Source organism: Hemiscyllium ocellatum, chromosome 2, assembly GCF_020745735.1.
Source record: "Hemiscyllium ocellatum isolate sHemOce1 chromosome 2, sHemOce1.pat.X.cur, whole genome shotgun sequence".
Taxonomy (NCBI): Eukaryota; Metazoa; Chordata; class Chondrichthyes; order Orectolobiformes; family Hemiscylliidae; genus Hemiscyllium; species Hemiscyllium ocellatum.
The window spans coordinates 139,738,335-139,758,100 of record NC_083402.1 but is presented as its reverse complement, the minus strand read 5'-3'; the positions used below and the strand labels follow the sequence as shown (position 1 = coordinate 139,758,100).

At 42.2% G+C, this 19,766-nt stretch overlaps 1 protein-coding gene across 1 annotated transcript in view; it reads left to right on the top strand.

Annotated features, from left to right (window-relative positions):
* The window catches only part of LOC132829186 (glyoxylate reductase/hydroxypyruvate reductase-like), a 39,276-nt gene extending 20,086 nt beyond the window's left edge, over positions 1-19,190 (top strand). Inside the window, exons 6-9 of the mRNA XM_060846551.1 lie at positions 5,576-5,680; positions 14,187-14,322; positions 18,680-18,810; positions 19,007-19,190. Of these exons, the coding sequence (XP_060702534.1) occupies positions 5,576-5,680; positions 14,187-14,322; positions 18,680-18,810; positions 19,007-19,128 (494 nt within the window). The 3' untranslated portion in view covers positions 19,129-19,190. The remainder of the gene's footprint in view (positions 1-5,575; positions 5,681-14,186; positions 14,323-18,679; positions 18,811-19,006) is intronic.
* The last annotated feature ends 576 nt before the right edge of the window (positions 19,191-19,766 follow it).

Genomic DNA, 19,766 nt, shown 5'->3' with positions numbered 1-19,766 from the left:
TGAGTGATAGTTACAAACTAGCAGCTGAATAATTTCTCTTTTGGCTCGTGGCACCATTCAACCCAGTTTTGAAGCTTTCTTATACAGTACTTGACTAAGGTTTGAGTAGTCTACATCAAGAGATCTGGCTGATACTAAAGTGCTTCTCTATTTGTTTAAAAATTTAAACTAAAACTAGTTGCTTCCTGACAAGGGCTTCATCGATGAATTAAATATGACTAGTAGAATGAAGAGAGGCCAAGCCCTTCATTCCTGATGAAGGGCTTGTGCTCGAAACGTTGAATTCTCTATTCCTGAGATGCTGCCTGGCCTGCTGTGCTTTGACCAGCAACACATTTGCAGCTGTGATCTCCAGCATCTGCAGACCTCATTTTTTACATGTAAAACCAGACAAGTTGCTAAAAGAAAGGAGGGAGGAGAAAGCAGGAAGCCATATCCACTCAGGGTCTTGAAGGATTAATTACCTTAGCTGCACTTCAGTAAGGCTTGATGTTTGAGATATCTTTGGTTCAACTTTCAAAATGCACAGGGTCAGCTGGCAAATTAGGCAGGGAAAATTGCCAGATTGTCTCAGAAGGATGGATCACAGGGACAACCAAACAGAAAAGAGTCTTGCCCAATTCAGAAACTGAAAAAGTTTGAAAGGAGATGCTACACCAGTCAAAAGTTACTTCTCCGTGGCACTTGCTGCTGAAGGGAATGAAACAGCCTCTGTTAGAGAAGGTGGGTAGCAGCGATAAATGAGGCTCAGTGAGGCCAGGGTGGAGCAGGTCGGCCGGGCAAAGCCAAGGCCAGTGACATTCTGCTGCCAGAGTGTCCAGAGAAACTGCTGGGTGAGGCCACAGCAGGAGCAGACAGTTTTCCAAGTGGGTTCAAAGATGGGAGGCTCACAAGACCGATTAGGGAGAAGTTAGTGGCTACAAAGGGGAGAGAAGGGCAGTCACCCTTGGGAACAAAGGGAAAATGTGGCCAGAAACTAATGGCTGTTGAAATCTTAAAGTATCATGTAATTATCTCTTTGCAATTTAATGAATTTTATTATGAAACTGATTACCTCTTTATCTGTTTACTGGGTGTGGATTAGGAGCGGGGAAAGAAAGGGAATGCATTTTCATTTTGAAGACGACCATCCACTATCTCCACCTGTCTAAACCTGCCTTACTATCTTACTATACCTGCATTATCACTTATCATACTTGGGAAAGTGATGGCCTAGTGGCAATGTCACTCAACTATTAATCCAAAGAGCCAGGTAATTGGGAACCTGGGTTTGAATCTCACCTTGGCAGTAAGTGGAATTTAAATTAAATTTTTAAAAATTTGGCATTAAGGTCCTAAGAATGACCATGAGTGCATTGTCGAGAAAAACCTTTCTGGTTCTCTAATGCCCTTTAGGGAAAAAAACTGCCATCCTTACCTGGTCTGGCTTATATGAGACTCCAGACCCACAGCAAAATGTGGTTGACTCTTAACTGCCCTGTGGGTAATTAGGGATGGGCAATAAATTCTGGCCTAACCAGCAATGCCCTCATTCATGAAGGAATTAAAAAGTAGTATCTGTGTGGGGCTGTTATATATCAAAGCAGACACGTGATTTACCTTTTGAAAACATGCTAGCCATTGTCATTTCCATACAATGGCAAGTGACTTAATGGTATAATGCTAGCAATGTCCATTTATTGAACCTAGACCTCTTGCAGCATGACACGTTGAGGGCAGTGCACTACAGCACAATGAATTGCTTAGTTTCAGCCCAGACACGCAAATGCTTGTGATTGTAATGTTCATATCCAAATACCAAGAGCTGTATTAAAAGTTCACTGAATTATCCAAGTCTGCACGACCCATATTTCATTAGTGTTAAATATCGCAGCAGAAATCACGTCATACCACCCCCATGTCCAGGTTTTGTACCAATATCTTCAAAACTGAATTGAGGCACAGTCAGCCCAAAAAGCATTCACACCACTCAAAATGACAGAATGTGTTCTAGATAATCCATATGAGTCAGCTCTAATCACAGCTTGTTAATCTGCGTACTATTTACTCGCAGCCTCATAACTTGGACATTTTAGCTCTGTGTCAATTTGCTCTTCAACAGATTTCTCAGGAAAACCATGCACAATTGAAGACCTATTCAAGGATTCAGTGGTTGAGTTGGGTAGATCATCTGGAGATGTGCAGAGCATGAATGCTGTTGGTAGGGAGGTAGTAATGGACCATCAGGTTGTGAAGGGATGACCCTTTAGAACTGAGATGAGGAGGAATTACTTCAGCTAGAGGATGGTTAATCTGTGGGGCCATTCCTGAGCAGGCTGTGGAGGCCAAATCATTGACTGTATTTAAGACAGAGATAGATAACTCTTAATTAACCAGGGGCTCAAGGGTTACCAAGAGAAGGCAGGGGAATGGGGTTGAGAAACATATCGGGTCATGATCAAATAGTGGAACAGATTCAATGGGCAGAATGGCTTAATTTTGCTTTTATGTTCTTACAGGTAAGGCCCCATTTGGGACTACATACTATCATGAGAGAAATGTTTTGGAAAGACTTTCTGTGCTTTAACTTATTTTGTACTCCAGCAGCCTCCAATCAGATCTGAAGAGAAGAAAGGGAGAGACAGTTAGGATATCAGGTCCGCATGGACAAGTTTGACCAAAGGGTCTGTTTCCATGCAGTACACCTCTATGACTCCATAACTGAGTAGACTGAAGCTGTTTTCCAGGGTTGGAGGATTTGAGCAATGGGAAGAGGCTGAATAGGCTGAGGCCGCTTTCCCTAGGGCATCAGAGGCTGAATGATGACCTTATTGGAAGTTTACAAAATCATGAGGGGCATTGATAGGGTGAATAGCCAAGGCCTTTTCCCAGTGTAGTGGAGTCTAAAACTAGAGAGTATAGTTTAAGATGAGCGGAAAGATTTAAAAAGTACCTAAAGGGCAACTTTTCACGCAGAGAGTGATGCATGTATGGAATGAACTGCCAGAGGAAGTGGTGCAGGCTGGTACAATTACAACATTTAAAGGCATAAGGATAGGTATATGAATAGGAAGGATTTAGAGTGATATGGGCCAAATGCTGGCAAAAGGGACTAGATTAATTTAGGATGTCAGGTTGGCATGGACGAATTGGATCAAAGTGTCTGTTTCCTTGCTATACAGCTCTGTGATTATGTCTCCAAAAATCACAACTGGACAATCTTCACATGGGTCCCTGGTCCTGACAAAATTTAATTTGACACATCGTACTTGGTCAATGACTACTCAGGTCCATAACAAACAGCCAAGCTACACCTCAATCAAGATGGCCTATGCAGTGGATTAGCTAGACTGGACATTGACCATTCAGATTGACAGGTTACTTGCTAATAGGCCCATTATCTTCCCTCGGGATATTAGCGCCATCTTTCCACAGCTGTCTAAGCACTGCTTTGAATAGTGGTATCTCGAGCCAGAATGAACTACAATGGAAGTAGTGATATCAGCCATCATATGTTGCATTACATTGGATGCCGCAGGTATATTGCTGGAGACGACCACCCAGTCTGTAAATGCAGAAGATGGAGTGCAGATTCTGTGCAAAAACCCTGTGTGAAATTGGTGATCAATACTTCCATATTCCTTGACATTATGTACAGACTTTGAAGTACAACAAGCATTTGGTTATATACCCACTGAGCTTCTTCAAAGTTCTCATCTGACTCCATTACAGCAGAACCAGTGTTCAATCTTGTACTCGTGTGAACTGATGTCTCTGCACTCATATTAGTTTGTATAAACATAAGCCCAGTGTCACACTGTGCGCAAATCCCTGCTTCTCCAGCCTTTATAATATATGTAGTGCCATCTCTGATTATATTTAAAAATGAATCATTGGTATTTCTTCATCCTTTCTGCCCTTTTCCTCTTCCACCTCTAACTGGGAAATTTTTAGTTCTTGGGTATCTGGATTGAAAAGGGCTCAAGCATTGAGGTGAGAGGAGAGAGGAAAGTAATGAGGGCATACTTCATCATCTGCCACTTGTGAATCAGTACAGATTGTGGGGTAAAAGATTAGGTGTAGATATCATCAATGATTTCAGCCCTACTGGTTACGTCAGGGCATACTCCTCCAGTTCTTTCCTACTGCCATCTTCTCCTCCAAAAAGAGGGAATTATATCCGTGAGGGTCCTGCAGTTGCCATCACAATTAAGTAGCTACCTGTTTGTATGAGCTGTGAACCATAAGTGTAAGCCATGCACCAGTGATAAATGTGTTGGGGTGAAGTAAAGAATTGAGTATTAAAGCTGAGTACTGATTGATAAAGATTGTTGGATGAATAATGGAAGACAGTAATTCAAGATGTGAATTTGGTCAGTGATGCAGCTGCATTATCATTTTAACGTAAATCCACTCATCTTGACAAGTCATCAAAAATCATGAGACTTATTTCTGCACTGCATGCTTGTGGAGCAACACTCCTGGCACAATCGCCCACTGATTCTCTCACTGCATCCTGAGCAGATATATGTGAGAGACTCTCCGACAGATACAAGATGTCTCTCCTTCTTGAACAAAGACCTATAGTGAGTCGTCAGAAATTCTCAGCACGTTCTCTCTCACTTGTTCAGCCATTGTTCAAAAAAATCATCACAGTCTAGATGCATTTTTGAAAGAACTCCCACCACTTACAGTCATAGAGATGTACAGCCTGGAAACAGACCCTTCGGTCCAACTCGTCCATGCTGACCAGATATCCTAACCCAATCTAGTCCCATTTGCCAGCACTTGCCCCATAACCCTTTAAACCCTTCCTATTCAACCTAAACAGCCTCTTCCTATCGCTCAAATCCTCCAACCCTGGCAACATCCTTGTAAATCTTGCAACCACAGTGCACTTGTCTTTTAGTAATGCTAAAAATATGTTGCTGGAAAAGCGCAGCAGGTCAGGCAGCATCCAAGGAACAGGAAATTTGACATTTCGGGCATAAGCCCTTCATCAGGAATCTGACCTGCTGTGCTTTTCCAGCAACACATTTTCAGCTCTGATCTCCAGCATCTGCAGACCTCACCTTCTCCTTTTAGTAATGCTAACCAATTGTGATAGCAAGGCTCCTAACTGATATGCATCCCCAAAAAACATTGTTAATAATACTAGTTGCCCACTGTAATGATTTAAAACATCAAGCAGTGTCAATTAACATACTGACTGCAATGCAATGAATGCCCTTCCAATCAAACAATACCCATCTCACAACAAAACAGCCTCCATGATCTCCGGTACAGACTCTCTGCAGTCAAAATTATTTGCGAATTTGGTGTAATTAATGTAAAATCTGAAAAGAATATGCTCTCTCACATGTCCAGTGGGGTTGTTACTTGTGGAATTTCAAAGTACTGAAATAAATGTGGAAGTTCTGACTAGGAATTGATGATGAGTTATTGCATTTGGTCAGGCTGGGTCAATGGTTATCCAAGATCTTTATCCTCACTGTACCCGAAGACGCCACACTTTCTTGGTTCTCCATGTGTGCAGACCATATTTGAAAGAATTTTAATGTCTGGATGGGTTGACACTTATTTTGTCTCTCCAAAGGTTTTGCTGTTGCACAACGTTTGAAGCCATTTGGTGTGAAGAAATTCCTGTATACGGATTATGAGCCAAAGCCGGAGGCTGCTGCAGAGATACAGGCTGAGTATGGTGAGGGACCCGTGACAACTGGCTATTTAGCCTTTAATAACTGGCAAAATGTTTGAGGGTATCAGTGATAGTCTGAGAATGTATTTGTCACATTACGGTGATTGTGAAGCTGCTGGGTTAATATAAAAATCCAACTGACTCAGTCATACCCTTTAGGCTGGGAAGCTGGCTGTGTGTTCCCAATTCCATAAAATGTGCTCCAGAAGACATCTCATCCTTTAAAAAGAATGCAATTTAGAAAGCAGATCCATCTACCACTCTCCAATTTACCACTAAGCCTGGAGAATAAATGCTGACATACCGGAGAGACAAATATCCTGAAAATGATTTTGTTTTTGATAAAGCTTCACTACAGTTTCAAGTCTTTTTTTGTATAAACAATAGATAAACCATGTATACGCACACAGTGAAAATGTCATTGCTAGCACGTGTTCCTCAGATGGCAGCCACCAATTTAATATGAGAATGAAAGTCATCCACTGATTTGCAGCCTGAAACCTATGACCAGTCAAAGTCACTGTTTGATTGACCTCACTTGCTTAGAAGTGGCTCCATTTAATTGCCTTCCTCTGTTGAAAGGCCAGATTCACATCTATAAGTCACAATTGTATTCCACGTTGCAGGCTAACTGAAGCACTGCCGCTGTGTTTAATAATGTCTGCAAAAGACTGATTACGGAACAATCATAGAATTGTAGAAGAGGACAAGTCAGAGGACTTCACTTGCCCTGTAGTGCTGGATTTAGTGCTCATCGTGGGGTTTGCACAATCCTACTTCAGCAATCAGTCAGACCTGGAATGCATCTTGTCAGCAACAGCCAATTAATTCTTAACAAAGCCCTGTTAAGGATGGCTGACTACCCCCAATAGTGGGGGGGGAGTCGCCTCTGTGGACCATGGTGCTCAAATGTGGTGTACAAATATGCAGCGTTTCCCCACACCCCAAACCCCCATTGGCCAACTGGGTGATACTCCATGTAGTGAAGTGTCCTCCCAAGTGCTGATAAAATGTCAGGAGATGCTCTTTATTGGGAAGAGTTTTTTTTCATTCTTCAGGTATTCATCCAACTGCACTTTGAAGGCTACTATTGAATATATATCCCTTAACCACTCAGGCAGGACAAAAGAAACCCTCAATTCATAATTTTTCTTGTCCTCATATCACATCTAGTTTATTTACTGCAATTGTATCAGCCTCCACCACTTCCTCAATGAGCTTAAATCAGTGCTCTCTGGCTATTGGCCTTTTAACTATTGGAAATTTTATCTTTAGTTCCTCTGCCTAAACACATGATGATTTTAAACATTGCTCTTAAAAGAAGAACATATTGAGCTATGTAAGATTTGTCACCACACTGCAGGAAAGATGTTATTGCACCGGAGGGGATACAGTGGAGACGCACCAGGATATTGCCTGAAATGGAGCAATTTAGCTATGAAAGACACTGGATAAGCTTGGATTGTTGTCTTCAGAGCAGAGAAGGTGGGGTGGGAGTAACTTGATTGAGATGTATAAGTGAAATAACTGCATGGAGGCCTGGTCCCGTCATCAAGTCACCCTTTGTTCACTAGAGCACAGTACACTGGCTGTGACCAGCCAGCTCAGGATCAGTCCTCAACTGGTTATAATGGCCAGAAAAGACTTTCCTGATTCCTGGGCCAATCAAGAATCTGTAGGTCAATGAGGCCCACCTGATCCCAATCACTACAATCCCTGCTCCCCCACATCTGGGGATGTAAGCCAGGTCTTTCTCATGCAGCTTCTCTTGCGATGTTGTTGACTCAGGTCTGGTTCCTCTGATTCAGACACAGATACAGGCAATGTGTACTGGACCATGACCAGTCTCTTGCATCCAGAACATCTCGGGAGAGTTTCTTCCTCTCCTTCTGGTGGCAATGGCTGCATCCATCGCAGACTCTGAGGTTTGCTCGATCCTAGATGGAGGGGGAGCACCTGCAGCTTACGCCAGGCCTTCTGGCTGTTCTGAGATGTCAGGTGTGTTTTGCTCCTGCTGTGTTTGCGAGATAACAGCTTTCAGGTGATCCACATGTTTGTTCAGGACTGTATCACCAACCCAAACTTTGTAAGTCAAGGGACCTGACATCTCATCAACCTCACCTTGTACCCATACAAGGCTATTTCCATGGTTCTGGCATCAAACTTCATCCCTGAATTAAGTTGTCTCTCTCACTTAGAAGAGACATTTGGTCAGCATTAGTGTTCCTGCTGCCGTTTCACCCCATCCAGGTGTGGAAATATCTGGTGTAACCTGGTGTGGAGTCTTCTCCACATCATAGACTCTGCTGAAGCTATCCCTGTTGTTGGTTGTGGGTGGTTTTATAATCAAACAGGAACTGGGACAGTTTGGTATTAATTGACACTGTAGGCTGCTTTTTTTAAGCCTGCCTTCAACATTTGGACCGCCCTTTCCGTGAGACCATTGGACGACGAATGATATGGAGTTGTCCTGATGTGCCAAATGCCATTGAACTTCAGGAAATAATCAAATTCCCTGCTGATAAGTGTCATCCCTATTTTCCGTGATCAATACTTCTGGGATTCTGTGTGTCACGAGCAACACTCGCAGCTTCTCAATCATCATCCCTGAATTTGTGCACGTCCAACTACATTGAATGGGCATCCACAATGACCAGGAACATTGGGCTCAGCATAGTTGACATGCAACTGAGCCCAGGGTTTACCTGGCCATTCCCACCAATGTGGAGGCACTGCAGGTGGCACTTTTTCTCTTTGTTGGCACTCAGGGCACTGTCCCTGCTATGCAATTGTGTCATCATCCAACCCCTGGCCACCATTCTTCTTGCCAGCATTTTCAACTTGGAAACCCTGAATGAGTGGGGTTTGGCCAGTACCTGGCTGAGGTCTTGTGCAAGCTTAAAGGTTGGAGTCCCAAGAGAATCTTGTTAAAGACAAATTCTGCAGCCACAGATACAGCTGCACCAGTGTCTACCTCCATGGTAACTGGGTGACCATTTAACCAAACTTTAATTTTAATTGGTTCCAATGTGGGTGTCACTAAGCAATTTAAATGTTCCAACCCACATGGAGGGGAACTTGCCAAGGTGTGCACTCTCCTGGGTACCAACCTACAAGTTTTCCTACTCAAGTCACGCCTTGTAGGACCCCTTTGCTGTGTCGAGTCTGCATACTGGCAGCAGCTAAAATGGCTCGACAGCCCACATCCTGAAGAATTGTTTAGCCACTTGGCCAAGGCTTAGCTGTGGGATTCAGTCGTGGGTTGGCCTAGGGTACCTCTGTGTGAGGCTCTGTGATTGCCTACACTCAAGTGGTGTTCCCCAAGCTCAATTGGACAGTTCCAAGTGTCCACTTCCATTGGGATGCCCTGTAGTTCCCATGCTCCACTTGCCACATTTTCTAATGATAAACAACTGCAGTGCTTGTTTGAAGTCCATTTGGGGTTCAGCTAGTAAGTGCTTCTGCATGGTTACATCATTAATCCCACATACCAAGCCGTCTCTCAGCATCTCATTCAGGGTTAACCCAAAATCACATGCCTCTGTCAGTCATTGTAACACTGTTCCCCTGGTTCTCTAACAGCCAAGTAAAATTGATACCATCACAGGAGGTTATTCCTTAACCAATTCCATCAATTCTTGGAATGTTTTAGTGTCTGGTGCCTCTGGGAAAGTTAAGCCCTTTATTACCAAAAATGCTGCAGGTCCAAATGCTTTTCATTTGCCCAGAAATAAATATTGCTTTCTTTCCATATACCGGGCCCAGTCTTCAGCAGCAGGGTCAAATGAGCCAAGCTTCCCAAATAGAGGCATGATACAAGGAATACTTAACACAATTCCAAGCTGACTGTTGCGAGCAAATGTTTTTCAGGCACGTCGTGTTTTCTCCTGTCACTACTGAAATAGCTGCTGAGAGGCTTGGTCCCGTCACCAAGTCACCCTCTATTTACTACTGCACAATACATTTGATGTAGCCAGGATGCTTGGAGTCACTCCTCAACTGAGGAGATTCTAATCTCCTAGTTTTTTTATATATATATATTTTCATATAAACCCCCACACTATCACCTAACAGCAGTTATGCTTATTTTTCTCCTGGTTATATATTTTTTGTCCGTTTTTTGTTTTCTTTTTTACTGCTAACGCCCACACTACCGCCTAACTGCGGTAGTGCTTATTTTTTCCCAGCACCCATGGTGTGTGTCTGCAGGTGTGAGACACAGTGAAAGACACAAGGTGCACGAATCTTTATTCAATTTCCACCACCAGGAAGATAGGAAAACACCTGAGTGGCCAGTGACAAGCAGTGCCCTTCACATCAAAGGGCAATGCTGTGTGATCAAACAGTGAAGGGGAGTTCTCCTGGTTATATGTTTTTGTAAATTAACCCCCGCACTACCGCCTAACTGCAGTAGTGCTAACACTCCTGTTTATTTTTTTGTGTGTGTGATCAGCCTTCACCCTATATATTTTTTTCTTCTTTTTGTTTATTTTTTATTAACCCCCACACTACCGCCTAACTGCGGTAGTGCTTATTTTTTCCCCAGCACCCATGGTGTGTGTGTGTGCAGGTGTGAGACACAGTGAGAGACACAAAGTGCACAAATCTTTATTTAATTTCCACCACCAGGAAGAAAGGAAACAGCCGAGTGGCCTGTGACAAGCAGTGCCCCTCACAAAGGGCAATGCTGTGTGATCAAACAGTGAAGGGGAGGGCAGGGACTAAATCAAAATAGAGTTGGAGGGGGAAATGACGCACTCCACTCCCTGCGGCGCCCACCTCTCCCTGAACAACTCCAGGGTATTGGTGGGCACTGCGTGCTCCTTCTCCAAGGACACTCGGGCCCAGGTTAATAATCCCAGTCAAGAGCCTCATAGTTAACGAGGTCCACCTGGTCCCAATCACTACAATAAAGTTATAAAGGGCATGGAGGGGGTGGATAGAATGCCACTTTAGTTGAACAGTCAGTAACAAGATGGCATATGTTTTAGGTGAAAGGCAGGAAAATTGGAGGACATTTGAGGAAAAGGTTTTCACTGAAGGCTGTGGGAATCTGGAATGGCCCTTGTGGGAGGACAGTTGGTGGGAAACATCACCACCTTTAAAAAGTACCTCAATGAGGACTTGTAATATCAAGTGGGACTATTGTGGATTCACAGTAGTTTTGTTGATGCAGACCTGATGGGCTGTAAAGTCTCTTCTGTACCGTATGATTCTATGACATGTAACAATAACTACCCCAGTTTTTCCAATATATACACATAGCTACAATTCCTCTTCCTTGAATCATTCCAGTAACCCTCTTTTATAACTTCTTAAAAAACTTGTAGGATTTATTAACACATCCTAAGAATCTGTCACATTGTGAATTGAATATTAGTTCAATTCTATAGAATACAGAGGAACCTCGATTATCTATTTCGTTCTGATAATTGATTATTCAGTTAATTGATTGAATGCCTTGCCTCCGGGGCTTGGAGTTTTCAGGTAAGTCCGCTCCACGTTCAGAAGACAAGGTCGCAGAACACCGCATGCAAGCCCACACCTCCCAGACCGTCCAACACCACCCCCCTTCCCCCCACTCCTCTCCTGCCCTAGCACCGACCCTGCCAGCACCCCCAACCCCATCCAACACCGCTCCCCACCCTCTAACACCACCCCCTTTCCCTCACCCCTCTCCCGCCCCAACCCCATCCAACACCACCTCCCCACCCCCACCCCCTCCCCTCCCCATCCCGTCCAACACCTATATAAATGTGATCTTACAAATTTGTCAATTTATTTAATAGAACAATAAAATAGTTAATTATTACAGATGGCATGGGTTTACAGAGAACCGATAAATTTCTCTGTAATCCTAAAGATTACTTTTGGAGAACAGGGGAAAGCAATTTCCTCTTGATTCAGTCACTTTGCAGTAAAACTTCACTAAATGAAAAGAAAACTGTTCACATTAGTAAATGTGTTTCTAGAGAAACATTACAGAAGAAGCCCCTGAGAAGTCCTTCATATTAACTTCCTCTCTATAATAGTACGTGAGATTGATGATTTATATGTGCAATGTGGCATTATTCTTTTATTTACCAGCATAAACAGCATTGTTCTGTGTTGATAATTTATAATAGTTTTTCTATAAAAATAGCAGATTGAAGAGATTAAATAGCATGCTGCTGACAACATGTTCATCTCCCTTACATGTCACTTGAACAGTCATCGGTCCTCTCCACTAAAAATTGTGTGGGTTAATCAGAATAAATTACTTCAAGGGTTGGATTAAACAACTATGAGAAAAGCACAAGATATTTGATAAGGATATTCAATCCAATTTATTCCGTCTAGCCATAGCAACTCGCCCAATGCTACTTCTGACTTTGTACATTTTTTCCTGTGTTTGGCTTTCATCTCCACACCTACTTTAAGCTTTTAAGTGGCTCCTTTTATGGACATAGGAATTGAACACAGCCAACTAGAAACTTTTAATTTTTAAAATATAATTATTTTTGGAATATTCGCATTAACACCAGCATTTATTTGTTGTCTGTAGATTTCATTGAGAACGTGCTGTACCTTCACTACAGTCTGCAGGGTGAAGATTTTCCTACAGTACTATTAAGTCTTAGTTACAGGATTTTAACCTAACAATGCAACACTCAGTTGACTGGAAGTAGGCTATCAGCATAATATGTAATTGATTTTGCTTTTCATGGACCTGAATACCTGGAATTTCTCCATAAAGATGTACTGATGTGATGGCGCAGTAAACTGTTTGTGCACTGTAGATTTCTCACAGGATAATTTTAGTCAGAACAAATAGGTTGGGAGCCTTTTCAAATGCTTGTTGTTAAGTTTCAAAGATGAGCCAACCCAAGTAACACTTCTTCACTGGTACTGGTTAATTTCGTGTAGTTTTGGAAAACTCCATCATTGAATGAGGTGTGATATGGAGAATGGAAACCACAGGAAAAAAGAAGCATGAATTAGCATCATCTGGTTTAAGATTCACGCAGTGACATTTTCAGGAAGATATGTTAATCAATTAAATACTAAATTATGAACAAAACCCTGTTCAGACAATGACACAAGAGTCTAGATTAGAGTGGTGCTGGAAAAGCATAGCAGTTCAGGCAGCATCCGAGGAGCAGTAAAATCGACGTTTCGGGCAAAAGCCCTTCATCAGGAATACGTCGACTTTACTGCTCCTCGGATGCTGCCTGAACTGCTTTTCCAGCACCACTCTAATCTAGACTCTGGTTTCCGGCAACTGCAGTCATTGTTTTTACCTAGATAATGACACAACCCTGGGCTTAAAGACTCAGTAAGGTGTTCGACAAGGCTCTCCATTGAAGTGTGGTTAGCAAGGTTAGATCTCATGGAATATGGGGAGAACTAGCCATTTAGATACAGAACTGGCTCAAAGGTAGAAGACAGAAGGTGGTGGAGGGTTGTTTTTCAGACTGGAGGCCTGTGACCAGTGGAGTGCCACAAGGATCAGTGCTGGGTCCACGACTTTTCACCATTTATATGAATGATTTGGATGTGAGCATAAGAGGTATAGATAGTAAGTTTACAAATGACACCAAAATTGGAGGTGTAGTGGTCAGCAAAGAAGGTTACCTCAGATTACAATGGGATCTTGATCAGATGGACCAATGGGCTGAGAAGTAGCAGATGGAATTTAGTTTAAATAAACGCAAGGTACTACATTTTGAGAAAGTAAATCTTAGTAGGACTTATACACTTAATGGTAAGGTCCTAGGGAGTGTTGCTAAACAAAGAAACCTTGGAGTGCAGGTTCATAGATAGGATAGTGAAGAAAGCATTTGGTATGTTTTCCTTTATTGGTCAGAGTATTGAGTACAGGAGTTGGGAGGTCATGTTGCGGCTGTACTGGACATTGGTTAGGCCACTGTTGGAATATTCTGTGCAATTCTGGTTTCCGATGTTTTGAAACTTGAAAGCGTTCAGAAACGATTCACAAGGATGTTGCTAGGGTTGGAGGATTTGAACTATGGTTGAATACGTTGGGGCTATTTTCCCTAGAGTATTGGAGGCTGAGGGGGTAACCTTATAGAGGTTTAAAAAATCATGAGGGGCATGGACAGGATAAATAGACAAAGTCTTTTCCCTGGGGTGGGGAAGTCCAGAACTAGAGGCCATAGGTTTAGGGTGAGAGAGGTAAGATATGAAAGATATAAAAGAGGCAACCTTTTCACACGGGGGGAATGAGCTGCCAGCAGAAGTGATGGAGGTTAGTACAATTGCAACATTTAAAAGGCATCTGGATGGGTATATGAATAGAAAGGGCAGGGTTTTAGCAAGTGGGACTAGATTGGGTTGGGATATCTGGTCGGCACGGACGAGTTGGACTGAAGGCTCTGTTTCCATGCTGTACATCTCAATGACTCTATGAATAAGTGAAAAATCCTTCATTCCAATAATCAGGAAGATGTTAACAAAGTTAATTTGTTTCAGGATAATAGAAGTATTGATGTTGAATCTTCCATTGCAGTATCCTTGGATAAACTGGCAGAGCAATCAGATTTTGTGACAATACATTGTACCTTGACGCCTGAGACAGTTGGTCTGTGCAACAAAGAGTTTTTCTCAAAAATGAAAAGGACGGCCGTATTTATCAATGTGAGCAGGTGAGACATGAACATTGTGATTTACTAAGGTTTTTTTGATAAGATTTTGTTTTTAGTTAGTGTATTAGCTGAGATTTTTCCTCTGTGCACACTTTTTAAAAAGGTCTATATTTATTGTTGTTCACTTCAGTGTTTTACAAATTAGAAATGGCTCAGCAACACTCCCTATGAATGGAGGTTCTCAAACAGATATTGTTATGACCAACGAGGATGGTGTGCTGTAAATTGAACCCTGCAATTCCTGGAGTAATACCAAATATTAAGTTTTTTAAAGGTGCAATTTAATGATAGAGATGTTGTACTGAAATTATGCACATGTTTCCAGTAAAATCTATACATTCCTAAAAGCTTCATGATTTCTCATTTAGTTTTAGAAATAGGGAATTCTATTAAAGCCTTCATTTTCACTGTTCTTAGCAAGACTTCTCTTTGTCCAACCACATATCCCACGTAGGTAAGTCTTGATTTCACAAATTCGTTTTATGTTAAATTTATTACTAAATCAGCAAACTGTAATTGCTTAAATAGGTTTTCAGCTTGTCTTACATGCTTTTCTCAAGTACTACTATAAACTGCAAAATTATCTAAATTGTTATGCAGTTACAAACTCCAGCTATGACAATTCATAAGCATCTGGAATGTAACTGGGATGTTCCTTAACCTGAATGGCATCACCCATTTGGTATAACTCATTTGGTGTAACAAAAGTGGAAACTTCTTTCACCGTTGATGTTACTGGCACTTGCCAATGCCCCTTCAAAAGATCAATCTTAGAAAGAAATGAGGCACTGCCAATGTTATGAATTCAATCTTCCCATCATGGAATTGGGTATAAATCTGTCTTTGTGACCCCATTCACCTTTCTATAATCTATACAATGCTGAAATCCAGCTGGTTTGAGATTCAAACAAACAGTTCACTAGCATGTACTGAATTTCTGTTTACACTTGAGCTTATTTTTTCTGAGCTTAACCAATTAGGATTGGTTAACCATTTATTGATCCTGACTCTACTATGTCCACATCATGTCTTGCTAATGTGTAGTGCAATCAGGTATACCTCTCGATTACCTCATGCTTTCTCAGTAAGTCTTACAATAGCCTCCTATTGTCCTTGCTCTAACTATGAGAACACTATCTAATTGTTCCAGTATTTCTGTGTTAGCTCAGTGAATTATTGAAAGTTCATTTTGAGAACTGTCTACCTGTCACTCTACCTCATTTTCATTATCGCCATCATTTTTCACTATTCTTATGTTCCGACACACTTGCTCTTCTTTATCCTCATTCCCAGGATGATAGGGGAAGCGATGGTCTAGTAGTATTATTGCTGGACTATTTACCCAGAGACCCAGATAATGTTCTGGGGACCTGGCTTCGAACCTTGCCTCAGTATGATGGTGGAACTTGAATTCAATAAATATCTGGAATAAATTGTCTAACCCACCTGGTTCCCGAGTGTCCTTTAGGGAAGTAAACTGCCATCCTTACCTAGCCTACATGTGACTCCAGACTCCACAGCAATATGGTTGACTCTTAACTGCCCTCTGGGCAATTAGAGATGGGCAATAAACTCTGCCTGCCCAGCAACGTCTTCATCCCATGAATGAATTAAAAAAACCTTTTTACCATGTCTTACGTGACATAACCAATTCTTCTTCCTACAATCAGGACTATTTATAGGTCACTTTAATAAACCTTCTAACTACTCTATACAGACCACTGAATTTTACTTCCAAAGGTTCACTTTGTAAAGGTATCGGTACCAATATTTAATCTCCCACCTGAAACATTCAGGTTGCTGAATGTTTAGCTGCCCATTCTCTGATTTTCGCCTGTGAAATGTTCCTGTACTAGCTTACATGCTCCTGTGAGTCTTTCTAGAAACATAGACACTGAAGACTTCTCTTTCATTTAAGAACTTCTCCCTAATCAATTTTTATAGACCTCTAATCTCATGACCATAAACCGATTCAATTGGATTAAATCATACAAGTTCATCTGGGCAATCTCTGGTAGCAAATATTAAAAATTCTAATTCCTTGTCCCAATCCTATCGGTTTGTGTGACATTATGACTGTCTTTGAGAGTCTGATGGTATCTCTCCAAATCTCCCTGTGTTGGCAGATAAGATGCAGTGACTTCAACTGAATTATACTCAAACTATTAATGATTTCCTGGAAAACTTTAGAGATGAAGTTAGAACTCTGATCAGACAGTATCTCAATTGGTAGTCTGTAAAAAGTAAAAAGCTTACTGACCTTTCCACTGACAAGAATAGAAATTGCTGGAAAAACTCAGTTCCCTCAGCCTTTCCTCATACGACATTCTTTCCATAACAGGCAACATCCTAGTAAATCTTCTCTGAACCTGTTCCAAAGCTTCTACATCCTTCCAATAATGCTCCAGGTACGGCCTTACCAATGTCTTGTACAGCTGAAGCATGACCTTGTGGCTCCAAAACTCAATCCCCCTACCAATAAATGCCAACACACCATATACTTTCTTAACAACTCTATCAACCTGGGTGACAACTTTCAGGGATTTATGCACCTGGACACCGAGATCTCTGTGTTCATCTACACTGCCAAGAATTTTACCATTAGCCCAGATAAATGCGAGGTGCTGCATTTTGGGAAAGCAAATCTTAATAGTAAGGTACTAGGGAGTGTTGCTGAACAAAGAGACCTTGGAGTGCAGGTTCATAGCTCCTTGAAAGTGGAGTCGCAGGTAGATAGGATAGTGAAGAAGGCGATTGGTATGCTTTCTTTTATTGGTCAGAGTATTGAGTTCAAGAGTTGGGAAGTCATGTTGCGGCCGTACAGGACATTGGTTAGGCCACTGTTGGAATATTGCCTGCAATTCTGGTCTCCTTCCTATCATAAAGATGTTCTGAAACTTGAAAAGGTTCAGAAAAGATTCACAAGGATGTTGCCAGGGTTGGAGGATTTGAGCTGTAGGGAGAGGCTGAACAGGTTGGGGCTGTTTTCCCTGGAGCATCGGAGGTTGAGGTTTACAAAATTATGAGGGGCATGGATAGGGTAAATAGACAAAGTCTTTTCCCCGGGGTGGGGGAGTCCAGAACTAGGGGGCATAGGTTTAGGGTGAGGGGGAAAGATATAAAAGAGACCTAAGGGGCAACCTTTTCATGCAGAGGGTGGTACGTGTATGAAATGAGTTGCCAGAGGAAGTGGTGGAGGCTGATACAATTGCAAGATTTAAGAGGCATTTGGATGGGTATATGAATAGGAAGGGTTTGGAGGGATATGGGCCGGGTGCTGGTAGGCGGGACTAGATTGGGTTGGGATATCTGGTCAGGTTGGATCGAAAGGTCTGTTTCCATGCTGTACATCTCTCTGACTCTCCTCTGCATTCCTGTTATTTCTTCCAAAGTGAGGTACCTTACATTTTTCCACGTTAAGCTCCATTTGTGACTTTACAGCCCAGCTCTGCATCTTATCTATGTCCCTCTGTAATCCATAACATCCTTCAGCACTATCTACAACTGTGCGCCCTTAGTGGCCTCTGTAAATTTACTAACCCATCCTTCTATGCCCACCTCCAGATCATTTATGAAAATGACAAACAGCATTGGCCCCAAAGCCGATCCTTGCGGCACACCACTGGTAATTAAGCTCCAGAATGAACATTTCCCACCAACCACCACCCTCTGTCTTCTTTCAGATAGCCAATTTCCTATCCAACTCGCTAAATCACCTTCAATCCCAAAGCTTGTTATTTTGGGCAATCCTCTTCGGAGGGCTAGTATGGATTCAATGGGCTGAAGGGCCTGCTTCTGCACTGTAGGGATTCTATAATTCTGTAACCCTAGCACAGACATTGCCACTCTACCTGAATTAAATGGTGATGAATAATGGTCTGCACCCACCACCAAAGAGCAGCAGTAGGCCCTGAGACATGTCAGGAGGGAGCTTGCTGGAGAGTGAGGCCTTCTTCCAATTCTGAACAGGACAGAACTGAGGGGACTATCTGTGAAAAGGAAACCAGCAATTATACCTGGCTTTGGAGAACCTGCCATGAAGCTTCAGCAATGCAGCTAGAAGTATGAAGAACCCTCTGCTTCGAGCTATAGTGATTTTATCTCTCAGAGCTTGGATGGGATTGTTGTATGGGGCAGTGGGTAACTCCCCTATCCCTGAACCAGAAAACCCAGGATTTGACAGTGAGGAAGGCACATTCCCAACGAGGCCAAAAAGGTGATTATCACCTTTTAAATCTATTTAACAAATGCTCATGGCAGACAGTAAGAGTGAGGGAAACTTTCTCATCCTGTTTGTGGAGCTTGGGAAAACATCTAAGATCTTCTCAACTTTTAAGTCTCTTGTTTTCTTCCACAGAGGAGCTGTAGTGAACCAGGATGATCTTTATCAAGCTCTCTCCACTGGTCAGATTGCTGCAGCAGGATTAGATGTCACGGTTCCTGAGCCATTACCCACCAACCATCCTCTATTTGCCCTTAAAAACTGTGGTAAGTTACAATATTGGGAATAACTTGCTGTCCTTTAATGTCTCCAATAATTTAGACGTTGCTATTTTGTAAAATGAAGTAAATGTGATCACTCACAATCCAATTTGTTCAGCTCTCTGATGTTCACTTTATAAATAGCTTGAAGTGAGCCATGGTCCATATCTAAAAAATGGTTTATCTTACATTGTACTTCCAGTTATTCTGCCACATATTGCAAGTGCCACCCTCGCCACTCGCACTACCATGGCTGTGCTGGCTGCCAATAATCTCCTGGCTGGCCTCAAAGATGAACCGATGCCAAAGGAGCTGACCTTGTGAGGTTGGAGGTTGTGCCCTAGCTGTGAGGGGACTTCTGTTGTAGAGCTTGTGTCCTGAAACATTATGCAATGCTAATTAGTTATAGGTTTATAAAAGTGGAATGTCTTGTTTAACTATTCTGCAGAAATGAACCTTGCAACTAATAAAGTTGAAACTACTCATAAATGTGAAAGTGAATCATTTATAGAACATAGAACATTGCAACGCAGTACAGCCCCTTCAGCCCTTGATGTTGTGCTTACGTGTGAAACCAATCTCAAGCCCATCTTACACAATTCCATTATCATCCATATGTTTATCCAATGACCATTTAAATGCCCTCAATGTTGACGAGTCTACTACTGTTGCAGGCAGAGCATTCCACGCCCTTACTATTTTCTGAGTAAAGAACTTACCTTTAACCTCTGTCCTATATCTATCACCCCTCATGCTAGCCATCACCATCCAAGGAAAAAGCGCTCTCACTGTGCACTCTATCTAATCCTCTGATCATCTTGTATGCTTCTATTTAGTCACCTCTCAACCTTCTTCTCTCTAATGAAAATAGCCTCAAGTCCCTCAGCCTTTCCTTATAAGACCTTGCCTCCATTCCAGGCAACATCCTGGTAAATCTCCTCTGCACCCTTTCCAATGCTTCC